The sequence below is a fragment of the Cetorhinus maximus genome, chromosome 3, assembly GCF_964194155.1.
Source record: "Cetorhinus maximus chromosome 3, sCetMax3.hap1.1, whole genome shotgun sequence".
In the NCBI taxonomy this organism is placed as follows: Eukaryota; Metazoa; Chordata; class Chondrichthyes; order Lamniformes; family Cetorhinidae; genus Cetorhinus; species Cetorhinus maximus.
In genome coordinates this window covers 179,872,517-179,893,479 of record NC_135881.1, presented here as the reverse complement: position 1 = coordinate 179,893,479, position 20,963 = coordinate 179,872,517, and the positions used below count along the sequence as shown (strand labels likewise).

The window sequence follows — 20,963 nt, the reverse complement described above, 5'->3', positions numbered from 1 at the left end:
AATCAAGGTAGCTTTAGGAGTTGGTAGGCTTATAGTAGTTATCGATCCACAATCTGTTCCCAGTATTGGAGATGAAGAAGGCAAGAAAAGAAAGGGAAAAACTCAGAAGTGGACCATGTGAAGGCAAGGGAGGAGTGGGATTTGAAAACAAAGTTGATGAAATTTTCCAGCTCCAGTCAAAAAGGAAAATGTCATTAGCCTTGCTTGAGTCTCATTGAATCAAATTGGTTCACTTCCAGAAAGTTTCTTGACAAGTAATGCCATTCAGTTAAGTAATTGAGTCTTCACTCCATACCATCCAGCTATTAATGCATATCAACATTTCTGGGATGTCCCATATGAAACACTTGCAAGGAAGGTACTGCCCTACTCCTAGGCTATGAGGCTAAGAAAGGCAGATGGATACCCCTCTCCACTGCGAACCTTTCATTAGGAGTGAATTCTCTGAAAGATCATCGATCTGGAACGTTCAGCTCTATTTCTCTCCCTGAAAATGCTGCCCAATCTCCTGGGTGTTTTCAGCATTTTCTGTTTTTAGTTCAGATTTCTAGCATCTGCAGCATTTTACTTTTTGTTGCCATAAATTCCCTCCTTGGTTCTTGAATGAACTTGATACTTTGCGGTTTAGACTTAAAAAATTCTTTATTTACTCTGCTCCTCACCTATGTTGGTGCAGCATTAGTTGGGGAAAGTGGCGGAGGAGGCAGAAGTGAAGCTGTTTATTTCTTGGAAGGTCTGTCTAGATCATTGTTGTTCTAGTTCTGGGTGGCTTTCCTGCTATATTCCCTCCCGCCCCCAACCTGTCTGCAATTTTACAGGGAGTGGCCCACATGAGCAGAGAATTTGCAAATGAATCCTATTACTCGATTTCTAAGAGCAAACAGCCTTTTTTTTTATAAACTCATGGTGCAGGAAGGTGGTATAGTCAGTGGCCTTTCACCTCTAGAATCTGTTCTAGTCCAGCCTTTTGAGATAAAGTCTCCTCTGTCTGCTAGATGTAAGAGTCCTATTTGGAATGAATGGTTATTCTCAGTTCATAAGTGTTAGGCACTAAATTGGCACTCTGACTCAGGAAAACTAATGTGTGAGATGGAAAAATATTGCATTGGGGTACTTTACTGAGGTTGGAGCTGATGTATGCTTTTGGAACAGAGTATTACCTTTTACCCTGATGCACAAAGCAGGTTGACTAGTCTGTTGGTTGGTCTACCCTTGGGTCTGACAAAAACACACCCACATCCATAGGACCGACGGCTGGGGCTGCTCCAAGGGCTTGCCACCGTTTTTGATCCAAGCGACCTTACAGCGAGATCAGTTTGAAGCCTTTTGGGAATAGTGGACACTGTATGGCATTGTACACTTCATTGACAACAAGAACCAAATCATTGACCAATGCTCTATGTTTGACTGGGCCATTTGCTTTAGTGATGCCACCCTCCTGAGGAGGGCACTTAGTGGTATTCATGCCCAGTGCCACCCTATTGGCCTAAATTCAAAATGGAACCATGCTGTAAGTGACCTGCAAGTGCTTGATGTTGACATTAAAGAACTGAAATAGTATGTCATTCCAAAAATTTTTTTTTTTTTTTTAAATAGTCTTCAAATAATAGCTTGTCAGAATAACAGCAGGTCTCCAACTACCTCCCATTGTTTGGCCTCACTCCCGTGGTCTGTGTGTCCTTTTGCTTTTAGTTGTGTCTGGAGATCTATACAATAGACATGTGCTGGGAATTGCTAGCATTTCACTGAAGGATTTAGATGGCCAGTTTGAAGAGGATGCTCTGGATGATAGCCAGAGCATTATTTCTAAATTTGTTGGTTCACAGCACAATTCGACTGATATGAGACTGTTATTAGGTGTCATCTGTGTGCTTTTGTTGTTTTTGTTTTGTATTTTGTTCAGTGTTTAGCTCTCTTATACACTATCCCAAGTCAGAAGCTAAGATTTGCTCGTTTAGCTTCACAAGGGGATACCTTAACTTGCTGTTGGAAGGCATGTGAGAGCAGCTCATAGTGATTCTTTCAGACTATTCCCCTGTCTGTGGCAAAGTTCTTGTATCCCACTTGGCACGTGGTCACAGTGGCAGGATTGAAAATAGAATATCAGTATCTGGACAACCAATCTGCCTTCCAGCAGCCTTGGGTATTAGGCTTTGTGAGCAATTACTCGTTGTAAAGCATCTTAAAATAAGAGTTCAGTATTCTTCAGTGAGGTCGTAAGTTAAAGAATGACACAGTTGTAAATATAGGGGAGTACTGATGCGAGTCCATAGTCTGTTGGGAGAAGGGGGCATGGGTGGACTGTTTACAGCTTATGGAATTAGAAAGAACAACCAATTTGTTGCACATAATGAATGCAATGTTACTGCCTGAACAGGCCAGCTGTTCTCAGAATCGAGCTGCAGTGCTCCACACCTGCAGCAGGGGTCAGCATATTCACATTGTTCCATGCTAACAATTCTCGGGCGTGCTTGTATAAACCCATGTCTGTGTACAGTATGCAGGCACCAGGATTGTGGTCAGAGAGATTGCTGCTTTGAGAGGAGCTGGGGTATAGCTTTGTAGTCAACACACTAGGAAGGTGCTGCAGTGGAGTTTTTTTTTTACATGTTACTTATATATAGTACATGTTATTTATATATAGTAATCAGATTGGTTCCACACTGACAGCATTGGAATTCAAGGTCTCTTACACATTTATTGTGAGATGTAATTATGCAGAAAAATCTCCAGGCAGACACAAGTTCACATCAACAGATTTCCTTCTCCCTTCTTCCCATGCCATTTTACAGACTCTCCTGCATTCCAGCCTGACCCCAAATGTCTCAAATAGCAATGTAATAATCAATAGATCATCTATTTTTAGCGTTGCCTGAAGGATAAGTATTGAAACTCCACTGCTCTCTGTTGAACAGTGCCATGGGATCTTTAATGTCCACCTAAGAAAGCGACAGTACCTTGACAACGTAGCACTCTCCCTCAGTATTGCACTGAAGTGTCAGCCTGGATTTTGTACTGGAGTCTGAGTGGCACTTGAACCCACAAGTTAGATGTACCCAGTTAAAAGAGCAGTCCCTGAAATACTCCAGGTTATGTGGCATTTTATCAAACACCTTTTGGAAGTCCATGTACAGCACGACAACTGCATTATCCTCATCAATCCTCTGTTACCTCATCAAAAAACTGAGGTTAGTTGAACATGATTTGCCTTTGATAAGTCCATGCTGGCTTTCGTTAATGAATCCATACTTATATGAGTGACTGTTAATTTTGTCCTGGATTATTGTTTTTAACAGCTTTTCCATACCAAGGTTAAACCGACTGGTTTCTAGTTTCTGGGCTTACCCTTATACCTTTTTTTGAACAAGAGTGCAACATTTACAATTCTCCAGTCCCCTGGCACTTCCTCTGTATCTAAGGAGGATTGAAAGATTATGGTCAGTACCTCCTCAATTTCCACTCTTGCTTTCCTCAGCATCCTCCAACACGTCCCATCCGATCCTGGTGAGTTATTTACTTTAAAAGTACAGCGAGACTTTCTAATACCTCTATCAATTTTTAGCCCATCCCGTATCTCAACCACTAACTCATTCGCTATAACTGGCAGCATCTCCATCCTTTGGAAAGAGAGAAGAAAAGTACTCATTTAGTACAGCAGCCATGTCCTCTGCCTCCATGTATATACCCCCTTATTGTCCCTAATTGGTCTTTAATGATTTCCACTGACTTTTCATCTTCACCACACAGTTAATCTCTGCCCATTTTTTTTTAGTCGTGGTGTGTTGTTTTTTTTTGGCTAGACCAGCATTTATTGCCCATCCCTAATTGCCCTAGAGAAGATGGTGCTGAGCTGCCTTCTTGAACCGCAGCAGTCCTTCTGGTGAAGGTACACTCATTGCTGTTAGGGAGGGAGTTCCAAGACCTTGACCTAGCGATAGTGAAGGAACGGTGATATAGTTTCGAGTCAGGATGGTGAGTGGCCTGAAGGGGAATTTGCAGGTGGTGGTGTTCCCATGCATCCGCTATCCTTATCCTTCTAAGTGATAGAGGTTGTGGGTTTGGAAGCTGCTTTCGAAGAAGCCTTGGTGAGTTCCTGCAGTGCACCTTGTATTTGTTACACACTGCTGCCACTGTGCATCGGTGGTGGAAGACTGAATGTTTAAGGTGTTGGATGGGGTGCCAATGGGCTGCTTTGTCCTGGATGGTGTCAAGCTTCTTGTGTTGTTGGAGCTGCACTCATCCAGGTAAGTGAAGAGTATTCCACTACACTCCTGACTTGTGCCTGTAGCTGGTGGACGGGCTTTATGGAGTCAGGAGGTGGATTACTCTCTGCAGAAGTCCCATACTCTGACCTGCTCTTGTAGCCACAGAATTTATATAGCTGGTCCAGTGCAGTTGTTGGTCAGTGGTACCACCGCACTCCCCACCCACCGTCCCTTCCCAGCCAGGATATTGATATTGGGGGACTCAGCAATGGTAATGCCATTGAATGTCAAGGGCAGATGGTTAGATTCTCGCTTGTTGGAGATGGTCATTGCCTGGCACTTGTGTAACGTGAATGTTACTTACCACTTGTCAGCCTAAGCCTGAATATTGCCCAGGTCTTGCTGCTTATGAACACGGACTGTTTCAGTATCTGAGGAGTCGCAAATGGTATTAGCATTATGCAGTGATCCACGACATCCTCCTGATGGTTCACCCTGATTCCCATTGACTTCAATTTTACTAGGGCTCCTTGATGCCACACTCAAGTGAGCAGGTTATTGCTGAGTAAGTGCTGCTCCATGGCACTGTCGATGATACTTTCCATCACTTTACTGATGACTGAGAGTAGACTGATGGGGCGGTAATTGGCTGGGTTTGACTTGTCCTGCTTTTCATGGACAGAACATGCCTGGGCAATTTTACATATTGCCGAGTAGATGCCAGTGTTGTAGCTGTACTGGAACAGCTTGCTAGGGGCATGGCTAATTCTGGAGCACAAATCTTCAGTGCTATTGCTGGAATGTTGTCAGGGCCCGTAGCCTTTGCACTGTCCAGTGCCTTCAGCTGTCTCTTGACACCACGTGGTGTGAATTGAATTGATAACCTTTCACCCCCTTGTTAATCAAGAATCTATCTAGCTCTGCCTTAAAAATATTCAAACTCTCTGCTTCTACCGCCTTTTGAGGAAGAGAGTTCCAAAGACTCATAACCCTCAGAAAAAAATTCTCTTCATCTCTGATGTCTCTTGACATCACATGGTGTGAACTGAAGACTAGCATCTGTCTGAAAACTAGCATCTATGATGCTGGGGACCTCTGGAGGAGGCCAAGGTGGATCATCCACTCGGCACTTCTGGCTGAAGATTGTTGCAAATGCTTCAGCTTTGTCTTTTGCGCTGATGTGCAGGACTGCAGAGCTTAGATCTGATCTGGGCCAGCATTAATTGCCCATCCCTAGTTGCCCTTGATAAGGTGGTGGTGAGCTGCCATTTTGAACTGCTGCAGTCCATGTGGTGTAGGTACACTCACAGTGCTGTTAGGAAGGGAGTTCCAGGATTTTGACCCAGTGACAGTGAAGGAACAGCGATATATTTCCAAGTCAGGATGGTGAGTGACTTGGAGGGGAACTTCCAGGTGGTGGCGTTCCCATGTATATGCTGCCCTTGTCCTTCTAGATGGTAGTGGTCGTGGGCTTGGAAGGTGCTGCAGCGCACCTTGTAGATGGTACACACTGCTGCCACTGTTCGTCGGTCGTGGAGGGAGTGAATGCTTGTGCAAGGGGTGCCAATCAGGTGGGCTGCTTTGTCCTGGACAGTGTCAAGGTTCCTGAGTTGTGTTGGATCTGCACTCATCCAGACAAGTGGAGAGTATTCCATCACACTCCTGACTTGTGCCTTCTAGATGGAAGACAGGCTTTGGGGAGTCAGGAGGTGAGTTACTCACTGCAGGATTCCTGTGTGAAGATGGAACTTCGTCTCCACAAGGACTGTGCCTTGGACACTCCTACCAATACTGTCATGGACAAATGCATCTGCGACAGGTAGATTGGTGAGGATGAGGTCAAGTAGATTTTTCCCACTGTTGCTTCCCTCGCCACCTGCCGAAGACCCAGTATAGCAGCTATGTTCCTTAGGACTCAACCAGCTCGATCAGTAGTGGTGCCACTGAGCCATTCTTGGTGATGGACATTGAACTCCCCAGCCAGAGTACATTCATGCTACCCTTAGAGCTTCCTCTAAATGGTGTTCAACATGGAAGAGCACTGATTCATCAGCTGTGGTGAGGGAAGGATGGTGGGTAGTAACCAGCAGGAGGCTCCCTTGTCCATGTTTGACCTGATGCCATGAGACTTCATGGGGCCCAGAGTCGATGTTGAGGACTCCAAGGGCAACCACCTCCTGACTACAGTTAAGAGTCAACCACCACCTAACTGCAGTTAAGAATCAACCACATTGCTATGGAGTCACATGTAAGCCAGACCAAGTCACGACAGCAGATTTCCTTCCCTAAAGGGCACTAGTGAACCAAATGGGTTTTTACAACAATCGATAATGGTTTCATGGTCACCATTAGACTAGCTTTTAATTCTGTATTTATCAATTGAATTTAAGTTCCAACTTCTGCCGTGGTGGGATTTGAACCAGTGTCCCCAGAGCATTAGCTGCCCGGGCCTCTAGATTACTAGTCCAGTGACATTCCCACTACCCCACCGCCTCCCCGTTCCTACTGGTTTCTCTGCTGATCTGTGCTAATCACTTGAATAGAAGTGTGTTTTTCTTTTGAGTAAAATAAAGTTTGTCACTCTTGTTTAGTTCGAGAGCTGATGGTGAGATTCCCTCTTCGGAGTATTTCTTAATCTGTTCTGTCCACGAAAAACATAGCTATGGTCTTCCAGCAACATCTGATGAGGATTAACTGCATCCAGTCAAGGTAGAGAATGCTTGAACCACTGTTAGAGAGCCCAAGGTTAACATCTTGAGTACTTGATTGTAGGAACATTAGCCAAGAAAAAATGCCAGTTCTTGTCTCATAGCTGTTAGCAATCTGGTGTGTGGTATATAAACACTGATCTCTGAGGTAAGACAGGCCCCAATTGGGGAATCATGCAAACAGTGTAGGCACTAGCCCCCCACTGAACAAGTGCCTGTTACTTGTATACCAGAACTATTAATATTCAAGGCACAGACATGTTCTGAAACCACTATTTTGTCAGCTAGCTGAATAGTGCTTGAAATGAGAATGTTCGAACAGTTTTAGGGAAGGTTGTGTGCTCTTCAAAGTGAAGTCAGTACTTGTCATTGTGAGTTTTTATATTCTGGTACAAAGCACAGACCATTGGAATAATTAATAATTGGTGAGGTTTTGGGGAAGAAAAAGAAATGGTGATTTTTGCTTCAAAACAGTAGGATGATAGTAGAGGCTTCACAGAAGTGTTTGTATAGGTTTATGATGGAGATGATTGCTGCTGTTAAATCTGTTATGTGTCATTCCTGATCTATTGTTGCTGATTTAAGTTTTTAGCATTCTGTATATTGTTACAGACAGTAGGGGGTTTAATTTCAACAGCCCTGATTTCTCCTTTCACCACCCATTCGTAAACAGAAAGGTGTTTTGATTTTGAATTTCCCCCTTTATAATTCCCCCTTTATTCCCAAACTCTCAGTTTTGGTGTAATCCAATTTTCTAATAATAACCCCACAGCAAACTAGAGATAGGATGAATTCGGAGTTAGTTTATTTTGCATACACTCAAACACGAGAGGAAGTTAGCAACGTGATCTCCTTTTCACTCATACAGTAAGAGGGAAAGAGAAAGAAATATTTACAGGGAAAAGACCACAGAGAAAAGAATTATTGCTTCACGTGTGTCCAGAATCAAAGTTCACTGCTGTATCCCTTCAGAGGTCAGCAGGCTGAACTGATGCCGAATAATTCACTGTTCCAGTAGAGTTGACTTCCACGATGAGATAGGTATGCATAGTTGAATCAGTCTTGCAGGCAATGATACAGAAGCTCCAGTAGAAACGGTGTAGATTGGGGACAGACATTCAAACCTGGACAGAGCCCCTTTTCTGTGCTGCTGCTGCTAGGTAGATGGAAAGATGGCAGACTGTGCTTTGCAGCTCCACAAGGCAATATTACTGGTTCCACCAGCTAGGTGGGGGTGTTATGTCACATGACTCCCACCCTTCCACTTTGGCTTTGACAAAGGGTGTGTAACTCTTTGTCTGGGTCCTTTGTCCTAGCAGATGAATTGGCATCAGGTGACAGGATGAACCTGGATGATAGGAGGATGGCCTTCTCGAAAGGGCCTGTCCAGTGTCCATACCGGGTAGGGTTACAGCGCTGTAGCCTGGTGGGTTGTTATGGGTCATTTTAACACAGGGGGCAGCCCTGTCAGCTTGCCTTACAATTCTGCATTAAGGCGGGTGAGTATGGGGTCCAATCTGGTTGGGATCCCTCTGGTGGTTGGGTGGTAGGCTCCATGTCTTTTGGGACACTACTGCCTTCTGGTGGATGATCAGCTCTCGCTGTACCTCCTGGTAGTTTCTCAACTAAGTGAGGCATCACCCTCACTCTTTCTGGGCCAATTTGGAGCTTTCCTGGTCCCCATTTAAATTCATCAGAAAGTTATTGGCTAAAACAATCATTGGATTCCTTTCTGGGGCCTTTAGCTTTGGAGGGTGCACTCTCCTAACTTGTTCCATGTCCCCTGGAACGCCACTGCCCTCAAGCGGATGTGCAGCTGCAGCTGCACGCCTTTGTGGCTTTTCAGCTGGGTGAGGCATCTCACTCCCTATCTGCTCATCTGTTTGGGGGCTCCCTTTGTCCCTATTTAATATTGGAAAGAAGGTTTCTGCTAGTCATACTTCAGGCAAGCCCTTAACCTTTTCATTTCCTGGTTTACTAACCTACCTTCCTTTAGGCTGTTCGGCTACATGGGGCATCTCCCTCACTACCTCTTTCCCTGCTCTGGGACTTATCTGGTCCCCATTTAATTCTTGATACTCTGAATCTGTTTTAGATTCTAGTGGCCTTTCCTGCACCACTTTTAACTTTACTGACCTGGCTTCAGCTTTGCTACATTTGAGCAGCCCTTGCTCAGGAATTATGGGTGCTATTTTGCCTTTTTGGGCTTCTGGCCCTTCCCTAAATTTCTGCTGTCCTGCAGATTTCTGCTGGTTGGCTATGGCCTCTTTTCTTTCACTGGCTTAACACCTTGCTGCCTGCGTTCCCAAGGAGGAAATTGATTCCTGCTACAGGTAGTTCAGGGGTAATTCCTACTGAAACAAGGTCACACTTGAGGTGGACCTTAGGCAGGGGTGCAAACATCGATTGTCCTCCCACTCCACTGATCAGTGTTTCCGCATTCAGGGTGGACACTGGGTGGGGGTGTAGGTTTAAGTTTCCCTCCAACATCAAGGACTGAGTGACCCGTGTCTTGGAGCAGTACAGTAGACTTGCTCACATTTTTGGGATGGGTAGGAGGGATACTGGTCCTGAAAGGACAAAACTCTGGAAACACTCTGGGAATTTGTCTGGCTCAGACATGCAGAGTACCATGCCCTCCAAGGGGTACGTTTCTGTGGCCAGAGTCTCTGCCTGCTTTGCTGCACTACCCACTGGGGCTCCTTCAGGGGACCATTTATGAGCCCCATTAGGCCAACAGGCTTCCCTCGTAATCCCCAGCACTCGGGTCTGGAATGGCCTATTTTATTGCAATGATAACACACTGGCCGCTGGGAATTCTCCTTTCAGGTGGTGCGAGGGGGGGCTTCTCACACCCTCTTTTTTTTCTCTGGGTTGAGACCCTTTCCTAACTGGGTCGCCCTGCTTCTCTTTCCAATTCTCATGGCAATGGTTTGGAAAGGGCCTGCCTGAGTTTCCCGGCCTATGGTTGAGATCATTGCCCCCTGCTGTGACGGCTGTGTCCCTAACTATGAGGATTCTCTGCACCTCTCAAGTGCATTCGCAGGTTGGAGGGTAGGCAATTTTAAAATTCCTCCAACAGTACCAACTCATGCAGCCCCTCATAGGCGCGTGGGATTCTTAGGGCGCTCACCCATCAGTTGAACATGATTTGCTTCAGTCATTTGAACTCTCTGTAGGTTTGTGTGGGCTTCTTACGAGCGTTCCGGAATTGCTGGCAGTATGCCTCTAGGCCTAACTCGTAGGCACTTAGGGTGGCAGCCTTGATCTGCTCATAATCCATGGACACATCAGGAGTCACCTTGGGCTCTCCCTGACAGCTGACCTTGAATTAAAAATGTATCGATAGCTGATGGCCATTTTAGCTGTTCTGCTACTTTCTCAAAAGTGGCAAAAAATGACTTCACATCACTCTCTTCAAATTTGGGAATGAATCTAGTGTACTTGAGGGCCTCAGAGTGGTTCCGGTTTAGGGAGATAGGGGATGCCACCAGGTAGAGAGATTTTCCCTTGCGGCTTCCAATTGTTTGGCCTCTCTCTCCCTTTGAGCTGCTAGCTCCATTTCCAATTTTCAGAGCTGGAATTCTTCTCTTTCCCTCCCTCCCTCTCCTTTTTTCTCTCCTTTTCTCTTGTGCGCACTCTCTCTCTCACTCTGTCCCTTTCCCTCTTCTGAAATTCTAGCTCTGATCTAATTGTTTCCAGCTCAATTTTGGCTAGGGGAGAGGATTCGGAGTCGTGGCTGAGCTCTACATCTAACTGCTCTACTGGTAACATGAAATCCAAATGTTCTATCAACAATTGGATTAGTTCACTTTTTTTTCATTTTTCTGGGCAATTTTAATGACATTCCTAGCTACAGCTTTCAGTTGTTCCATGCTAAGGGCCGCCAAAGTTTCACCATTCAAATTTCCTTGCTTGATCCAAATGTGGACATCAAAAGTTGCCATTTTCTTAGTGTTAGGGAAAGGGAAATTGCTGTGGTCAGTTACTTGTGTTTTAAAATTCATTCCAGCCACTGAGTTTTCTCCTTTTGGCTTCCGATTGACTTATTCGACTCGTCTCTTAATTTGGACTCTGGTCAAATTCAAATGGGTTATTCTGGCCCTTGAGTTCCAATTTGTGTTACAGGCAGGAGGGGGTTTAATTTAAACAGCCCTAATTTCTCCTCTCACCACCCGTCTGTAAACAGAAAGGTGTTTTGATTTTGAATCCCCCATAAGCAGTGGTGTATGTCCCAACTCCTTGGGTTTTGGTGTGATCCATTAATAACCCCCCAGCAAACTGGAGATAGGATGAACTCGAGGAGTTAGTTTATTTTACACACACTCAAACACGAGAGGAGGTTAGCAATGTGGCCTCCTTTTCACTCGTACAGTAAAAGTGGGATAGAGAAAGAGAGATTTACAGGGCAAAGACCACAGAGAAAAGAATTACTGTTTCACGTGTGTCCAGAGTCAAAGTCCACTGCTGTATTCCTTCAGAGGTCGGCAGGCTGAACTGATGCCGGATATTTCCTTGTTCTAGTAGAGTTGACTTCCACAATGAGATTGATTCATCTCTGCGTATCTGTCTTGTAGGCAATGGTACAGATGTTCCAGTAGAAATGCTGTAGATGGGGGCCAGACATTCAAATCTGGACAGAGCCCTTTTTCTATGCTGCTGCTAGGCAGATGGAACAATGGCAGACTGTGCTTTGCAGCTCCACAAGGCAATATTACTGGTTCCACCAGCGAGGGGGGGTTATGTCACCTGATTCCCACTCCATTCACTTTGGCTTTGATAAGTGTGTATCCCTTTGTCTGGGTTTTTTGTCCTAGCAGATGAATTGGCACCAGTTGGCCAGGCCTAGCTTATGAAATGTAGATGGCCTCTGTGTAGTTCACCTTGAATTTTATCCCTGCTGCTGCCCACAGGGTTAGGGTCTCTTCAGAGATAACTAGGTGCAAATTTCTTTGATACTGCCAAATAGGTCCATTTGTTCAGGGTCACAGGCAGACATAGCTTCAGCCATTTTAAAAGGTCATGGTCCAGCTTTTAAAATTTTAGAATATATACAGCGTGAGGCCATAGCCTCATTACAATATATTTTCAGTACATACGTATTATCTCATTCAGTTTTCCCTTTGTTTACAGAGGAGAATTTTTAATAAGCACTTGTAAAATAGTGTTGTCTGTTCATTCATTGTTGCATGCAATGTCTTAACATTTTCTCTACTTTGTGTCATTAATCTCTTTCTCTTTGTAATATTTATTGCTGCTGCTGTTTTCTTCATGTTTCCTTTTCTTTATTTGTACATTTTAGTTTGTATGACTTTACAATAATTGTCTGGACTCTTCTGGTGCTAATGGTTTGCTTGCCTCGTGCTCCAACAAAAGGCTTGCATTTCTGTAGTGCCACTAAAGTCTTCAAGGTGTTCCAAAGTGCTTCGCAGGCAATGGATAACTATTGAAACAGCAATGTACCACAAGCCAGACGGAGGAAAATGACTGATGCTCATCTGTTTTGGTAGGGCTGGCTGAAGGTTAAATGTTGGCCCTGACACCGGGAGAACTCCTTTGCACCTTGAGTAGTATCATGGGACCTTTTATATCCAGCTGAACAGACAGTTGGGGCCTCGTTTTAATGTCTCAATCCAAAAGATGGCGACTCTGACAATGCATCACTCCCTGAGTACCATCCCAATTTAAGTGCTCAAATCCTGGTCTGGCACTTAAATCCACGAACTCTGACTGTGAGGTGAGAATGCTGCTGAATGGGCCAAAACTGACACTTAACTGATGGCACCTTTATCATAGGGAAACGCCACAAGACCCTCACAAAATTTAGATGCTGCATCACATGAGTCCACAGTCCTTCATTCTGCATGTCCTTGTGGAATTTTGCATTTCCAATCACTTGCTCTTGCTGAGATATCATTGTGTCAACATTTTGCTTTGATTTTCTCCTTTCCTCTATTCCCCACTATCAATGCAACCATAAAACCACCAATCCCAGAGATGCTCTAACTGTGAAGAGCACCAAGTTCCATCACAGGCATGGCTAGAAAGTATGTAATTGCTTCAATGACTCAATCCGCTCATGCTGCCTTCACAAGTGGTTTTGTTGTGCGTGGTGGATGAGGCTGATTTTTAACCCGAGGGTGAGGACATCCTTTTCACATTCAATTTCCCTTTTAAATTGATGCATGATTTGAAATTAAGTTCAGATGGTATATTCGTGTGGGATGAGGGGGACAGCACTCGCATTTTAATACGCAATTGTCGCAGTCATTTTGATAATGAATTTACCCTACGGAGTATTCTAATTGCAAGTATTGGGAGCTTTCGAATAAAATGAGCAACATGCTGTCCTCCTGCCCCTTGCAGTGTAACATCACTGAGGGGCTGAATCATTGTCCTTAAAATGTAAACTTGATTCACCTAACTTAAAATAGGTGACTTTCTCTATATTAGTCCTTAATTTACACAATGGCCGAAGGGGACTGGGGCCAGTCAATGCCGATTGCTGCGACATGCTGGTAGAAGTCTGTCATTGTTCTCCTGGCACAGGAAAGCGATAGCGATAAACCTTGTCAGTTTTTAAGCCATGGAATAAAGGCCTAAGGGAGTTGTACATTGTGCTTCAGAACACGGGAAGGGCTGTGGTGTTAATTGATTCAATTTTTCCTGACCTGTTGAATCCCTGAAACACACTTCCTGTAGGTTTGATTGTCTTGTCACAATACGCATCCTCTGAGACTTTGCAGCTCCTTTGGTGTCCTACTGCTTTAGATCTTGATATAATCTTTGTAAAATCCATGCACTCCTTTGATCCATTTGATGTCGAGAGAAAAAGATAATTATAGGCTTCAGGAGGAAACTTGCTCATTAACATGAACATCTTAACATCAAGCATTTCTGTTGTGACAATTCATGCTTGACCCACATTAAGTAAAGCAAGGAAAGTGAAATAAAGATAACCTGCACTATTGTTTCAATAAAGATAGAAAGAACTTGTATTTATATAGCACCTTTCATGACCTCATGATGTCCCAAAGTGCATTACAGCCAATGAAATACTTTTGAAGCGTATTTACCGTGGTAATGTTGTAAACGTGGCAGTGAATTTGAGCACAACAGAATCCCACAAACAGCAATGTGATGATAACTAGATAATGTGTTTCTAGTGATGTTGGTTGAGGGATAAATATTGGCCAGGACACCAGGGATTACTCTCCACTTTTCTTCGAAACAGTGCCACGGGGTCTTTCATATCCACTCTCCTCAGTTTAGCATCTATCTAAAGGATGGCACCTCTGACAGTGCAGCACTCCCTCAGGACTGCACTGAAGTGCCAGTCTGAATTACGGACTGAAGTTTCTGGAGAGGGCCTTGAACCCACAACTTTCTGACTTTGAGATGAAACTGCTACCATGGATGACACACAAATAATTGCACATAGTAAAATTACACTCTTAATAATTGAATACTTCCTGCTGTGATTTCTGTGGGTTAAAAAGCATTAAAGACACCAACATTATTGAGGGTGGTGAGAAAGCTTTATTTTTTGTTAGTTGAATTTCTGGAAGAGCTGGGCACATTGATTTAGGTGTTGCATTCAGTTTCGGGTGGACTGTGACAATGTGGCTGCTGTTCTTGGTCTCTGTCACTAGAGGGTCTCAATGAGCTTTATAAACATAAGCGATTTCCCCAGCGGTAGGAACCAGTACTGGAGCATTTCAGATTACTGAGCAGGTACTGCAGACAATACCTCTGCTTGTGTATTCTGACTGCTGCAATTGGGGTTACATTGCAGCAGATTGATTGTTCCTTTATTTGTACTTCCTTGCATTATGTTACCTTTTGTGTATGTTTCTTTTACGATTTCTTTTTACTTCGAAACCTATTGCATTGTCTCCCCGTCTTTCTGCCTCCAGAAGGGAATTTCTTACATAAGAGCTGGTTATCTTTTTATTTAATTTATTTTTCCTTTTGTGCTTTTTCAAGTGATGGAATCAATGCTGCAAATGGTTGACTTTTCTGCTTATTACGTCTGACACATTCAGATCAAGTACAGCGAACAACAATTTATATTAATATTGCATCTTTAGTACAGTAATCGAACCAAAATGTTCCACGGGAGCTTTATCAGAAAATAACTGACACCTGGAGTCAGAGATTTTAGGATTGGTGACCAAAAATTTGGTCAAAGAGATGGGTTTGGGAAGCAGGGAGGTTTAGGGTGAGAATTCCAGAGCTTAGTGCCTAGACAGCTGAAGTCACAGCCATCAATGGTAGGCCAGAGAACACGATGCACAAGAGGCCAGATTTAGATGAACGGAGATCTCAGAGGAGCATAGGCATGAATGAGGGTTTCAGCAGGAGATGAGCTGAGACAGGGGCAAAGTTGGGCAACGCTAAGAAAGCGGAAATAAGCAGTCTGGTGATTACACGGATATGTGGTCGGAAGCTCATCTTGGGTCAGAATATGCAACGATTGTTTGTAATTATCTGATTTAATCTCAGACTGTTGCCTAGGAGAGGGATGGAATTAGTGGCTAGGGAATGGAATTTGGAGCAGGGACTGAAGACTATGGCTTCAGTCTTCCCAATATTGAATTGGAGGAAATTCCTGCTTATCCAATACTGGATGCTGGACAAGCAGTCTGATAACATAGCAACAATGGAGGAGTTGAGAAAGGTGATGAAGTAGAGCTGGGTGTATTCAGCATATATATGAAAAGTAATGCTGTGGTTTGAATTATGTTGCTAAGGGACAGCATTTTAGAGGAGAAATTGGAGGAGGCCAAGGATAAACCTCGGAAGACACCAGAGATAATGGTGTGGAAGCGGAAAAAGGAGCCATTATGATTAGATAAGAATGGAACCAGAGAGCAGTCCCAACCATCTGGACAACAGTGGAAAGGTATTGGAGGAGGATGATGTGGTCAACTGTGTCAAAAGCTGCAGACAGGTCTGGAAGGACAAGGAGGAATAGTTTATCTTTGTCACAGGCACGTAAGTTGTCATTTGTGACTTTGACGAGCTATTTCAGTACTGAGGCAGGGGCGGAAACCTGATTGGAGGGATTCAAACATGGAGCTCCAGGAAAGATGGGCACAGATTTGGGAGATGACAACACTTTCAAGGACTTTGGAGAGGAAAGGGAGGTTGGAGATGGGACAATCATTTGCAAGGACGATGGGGTTAAGAATTTTTTGAGGAGAGGAGTGGTGGCGGCAGATTTAAAGGAGAGAGGGACAGTACCTGAAGAGAAAACCATTAATGATATCAGCTAATATGGGGGCTGTGGGGAAATTAGGTAGTCAGCAATTTAGTGGGAATAGGGTCGAGGGAGCAGGAGGTTTACGTATGTCTCCCAAAACCCAATAGTATGCACCAAAGTGACCAATGAAAACATCGCTGCCTGCATTTTCCTACTTAATAACAGGGACTACTATTGGCCATAAAGCACTTTGAGCCATCCTGCAGTCATGAAAGGTGTTAAATAAATGCAGGTCCATCCGATTCTCCATCCCAACATATAGCTTTTAATCTTCAGTCAATGAAACGCAATTTAACTTCTGTTTCTCTGCCCTCAGCTCCCGCATTGGTGATGCAAGCCCCAGTAGACTTCTCTCAGTCTGAGGCTGAACCCTGTGACAATGAGCACTGTGATAGCCCCAGCTTCCTAGAAAGTATCTTCTGGATGGCAGCACCCAAAAAACGACGCACCATTGAGGTCAACCGTTGTCGGAGGAGGGACGTTACGAAATTAGAAAAAGTGAAGGTACTTGTATAGAGTCAGCTCAAGTGCAACTACTGTTTGGCTTTGGGACGGATGGTCAAGAATTGTTAAAAGTTGTCGCAATATGTATAGGTTTAGACTCAGTTGAATTCTGCACCACCCCTAAAGCTGCCAGCGACATGTTTTACACCACTGTATATGTTCAGAATCAGCAGCACAGAAGGAGGCCATTCAACACAATGTGCCTAGGACAGCTCTTTGAAACAGCTACCCAATTAGTCCCAACCCCTGTTCTTTCCCCAAACCCCTGAAATTCTTTTTCTTTTCCTTTTTGAAAGTTATTATTAAATCTGATTCCGCCACCTTTCCAGGCAGTGAATTCCAGATCATAGCAACTCTCTGCATAAAGACTAGAATTCTCCTCCAAGATTAGAAATTTAAGTCACCATTTAAGGGGTTGAAAGAAGCACCTTCTATCTGAACCATTGAATTAGATGATACAGTATTCACTGAGGGGTGTGCTCTCACCTATTCCTGTCCCACTGTTGGACTCTCACTGCTCAGCTCTTGTAGCTCCTGTTCTTAGCTGGCCACATGACCAGCAGCCAGCCTGTATTAAAATAAAATCTCCCTCTGCAGAGTGTGACTGTCTTTAATGGAATGTTAGAGAGGAACATAAGACACAGGAGCAGGAGTAGGCCATCCAGCCCTTCGAGCCTGCTCCCCCATTAAATAAGATTATGGCTGATCTGATTGTGGCCTTGGCTCTACTTTCCTGTCTGCCCCCCACCCCCCCCCCACACCACCCCCATAATCCATGACTCCCTTGTCTATCAAAAATCTATCTAACTCAGCCTTGAACAAATTCAATGACCCAGCCTCCACTGTTCCTTCGGGGAGAGAATTCCACAGACTAACGACCCTCTTAGAGAAAACTTTCTTCTCATCTCAACCTTGGAACGGAGACCCCCCTTATTCTTAAACAGTATCCCCTAGTTCTGGTCTCCTCCACAAGAGGAAACATCCTCCCGGTATCCACCCTACCAAGTCCCCTCAGAGTCTTAAATGTTTCAACAAGATCACCTCTCATTCTTCAAAACTCCAATGGGTATACACCCAGCCTGTTCAACCTTTCTTCATTAGATAAGTCCTTCATTCCAAGAATGAGTCATGTAGACCTTCCCTGAACTGATTCTAATGCAATTATATCTTTTTTCAAATAAGGAGACCAAAACTCTACACAGTTCTCCAGATGTGGCCTCAGCAACACCCTGTACAGCTGCAGTAAAACTTCCCTACTTTTGATCCATTCCCCTTGCAATAAATGTCAACATTCCATTTGCCACCTTAATCACTTGCTGTACGATGTATAATGGCACAGTGATTCATGTACCAGTACACCCAGATCCCTCTGTAGCAACATCTACAGTTCTACATCTGAGTTCTACATTGCTTTTCCATTCTTCCTGCCAAAGTGGACATGTTCATATTGCCCCACATTATACTCCATCTGCTAAATTTTTGCCCACTCACTTAACCAATGCATGGGGTTTGATCCCGTTTTCTTTCAGCTGTAAAATATCTGTGCGGGACTATGCTGTGTACATGTGTACAGTTTATAAAAATTATGCAATGTATTCCCAGATAAAGTCAGTACATGGGCAATCTGCTGTCTGACCTTTGCTTGAAAACTAAATACGAAGTTGCCTGAAGGTGATCTTCAAGAGGATTGTACAAAAAAAAAGAGCTCTCGATACTCATTGCAATGAACGCCATAACTGGGCTCCTCCACTATAAATGTAACACAAGTGGACTGTGGGAGGTGTAAAGCATCTTTGCTGGAACTGCATGTTTGTATTGGTTACCTCTTAAAAATATTTCTCAGCAATTGCACACCTTATTTTAAATAGTGCGGCAATTTTATTTGTAAAATTTAAATCTCAAGTTGGAGCAAAATTTCTCCGGTATTGTTTTATACTTTTTATTGGAATTTCTTCTCATTTCAGAACAACATAGAGGTCTGTCAAGAATGTGGGCACTTGAAACTGAAGCACGTGTTGTGCGCCTTCTGCTATCAAAAGGTTGCACACGAAACGGCCCTTGTACGAACACAGATTCGAGTACAGGAAGGAAGGTCACTTAACACCCCCCCTGTAGAAACCGTTGTAGTTTACAAGGGAGAAAAAGTTACAGAGGCTGATGAGGGGAAGAGGATCATTGAAAGGAATCGAAAGCGCCCATCATGGTTCACAGTAGACTCATGATGTGAACACTGCACAAAGGAGGAAGGTGGTGCTGACCTGAGACCTTATGTTTTTATAACGTAGGCAGAGTTAAAATGTGCCTCTGTAGTTGAAAACCTAATTTGAGAGTGTTCCCTTTTTGTTGACCCAGCAAGTGTTTCAGGAATTCAATCTAATCTATAGAGCTGTGCATTGTAATAAACCCTTTTCTACACAAAATGCTGCGTGGGTGTTGTTTTTTTTTCTCTTCAATTGTTTTTATTTTTGACAAACCCAGAGGGAAGCAGTATTTTTCCTCCGTATTTCTCTGTTCTATGCAGCAATTCAGAAGTAAGCATTCGAGTTAAATTCAGAAATAACTTCTATTGTAATGGTTTATAACAATATTAAGGCATTAGCAATATTCGTCTCTAAGCTCCTTCATGGCCTCTCCCCATCGTATCTGTCTAATCTCATCCAGCCTTTATATATCCTCTCTCTTCTGGCACAATTTCCCCCAAGCACTCTGCTCTTGACACTGGCCTTCCCTGTATCCCCCCCACCTCCCCTTGTCCCATCATTGGTCGCAGATCTTTCTGATTTCCCTCCCTAAACCTCTGCATGTTTCCACCTCCCTCTCCTTTCAAAGCCTTTTGGAAGCCCATCCTTCAATTAAACCCTTGTTCAGCAGCACCCACCCCTCCCTATCCCTCTCCGTGGCTTGGCGTCTACTTTCCTTGCACCTGTTTGAAAAGTTTGGGGATAGTCTTCACATTAAAAGGTTTTGTATGAATCCATGTTGCTATTACTGTTAATCCTCCTCAAGGTGCCTCCTTTTTATCCTTGATTAAGATGGTTGGATCGGTCTGAGCTACTTTTTAACTATAATCCTGCTTTATTTCATCAGTCTTGAAAAGAAAGGTGGAATGGATTAATTTAATCAAAATAGGCTCCCTAGTTCTTTTTAGGGCTTTGTGTTGTCTAGAGAGTGTCTAATTTATGAAATGGATGTGCTAATCAGACTGATTTCAAAATGTAGTTCTTATTGTCAAAACTTAAAGCATGCAATTAGTCAATGTGAATTATTTTTTTTAAAAAGCTGATGCCCTTTTTGTATTTTGCCGGTGACCATTGCTAGTAAGAGATGTTCAAGTTTCAGCAATGCTGAATTCAATATACCAGAAAGAAATGATTCATTGAGATATTTTTGCTCATTATCACTATGAAAGTAAACAACTAAGGAGCATTGCTTTATTTGAATGAATGATAAGAGATATCCATGTCTGTCCTTTATTTAGCCAATGTATAAATAGTGTATGAATATGATTTTGTAATCAAATCAATATTTAATAAAGCAGAGGTGGTGCAGTCAAATTTAAAAATTTACCTGAACATGTAAATATTTTCTGGTGAATACTAAAGTTAAATATAACCCGTGACTTTGAAAAGCAGATTTTTTTTGTTTGCTGTAGCATTGCCTCGAGAACAAGCCATTGACCAGCGTTCTGTGAAAGTCAGCATTTCCTGCTCCACAGCTTTCCCCCTATTATTGACAGCCATAGCTCAGCTCAAATTAAGGCATCTGGTGTGGAAAGTATGGACAGGAAGTTTGTTTAAGATAGAGAACAGTGATTAATAATATTTTTGGTTGAGATATAAACAGAGGTGGCTCTGTGGTGTGTGTTGGAACTATTGCCCCTCTCTCACTCCTACTGTTTTATATAATGTATGATCTGGAATCACTTAACTGCAAGGAGATTTTGTGATTTTATGTGATTTTGTTGGACATGTGTTTGTAAATTGAGGAGATGGGTTGTAGATAAAATTTGATGCAGAGAAATGTGAGGTGATACATTTTGGGAAAAATAGGATACATTAAATCGAAGCAACTTGGTGGTTTAGATCCATGTTCCTTAAAATATGGGGGATAAGTTAATAAAGCTTCAAGAAAAACCAATGGGGATCCTCCCTCTTCAGGTACCATAACTTAAGACAGCATTGGTGACCATGGACATCCCCATGTTAATCTTGCTCTAGAGGCATGGATCTCCTCCTTGGTGGTACATTCACCCAGTTTGCAAGACCCTTTTTAAAAAGATTG

General features: G+C 43.4%; 1 protein-coding gene across 2 annotated transcripts in view; it reads left to right on the top strand.

The window, feature by feature from the left end:
• Positions 1-20,248, top strand: part of mrpl32 (mitochondrial ribosomal protein L32) — a 30,430-nt gene extending 10,182 nt beyond the window's left edge. Inside the window, exons 2-4 of one of the 2 annotated variants that reach the window (XM_078539347.1) lie at positions 6,797-6,914; positions 16,495-16,682; positions 18,647-20,248. In XM_078539347.1, the coding sequence (XP_078395473.1) occupies positions 16,509-16,682; positions 18,647-18,904 (432 nt within the window). In that variant the 5' untranslated portion in view covers positions 6,797-6,914; positions 16,495-16,508 and the 3' untranslated portion in view covers positions 18,905-20,248. The remainder of the gene's footprint in view (positions 1-6,796; positions 6,915-16,494; positions 16,683-18,646) is intronic. The other variant, XM_078539346.1, reaches the window with a different exon arrangement.
• The last annotated feature ends 715 nt before the right edge of the window (positions 20,249-20,963 follow it).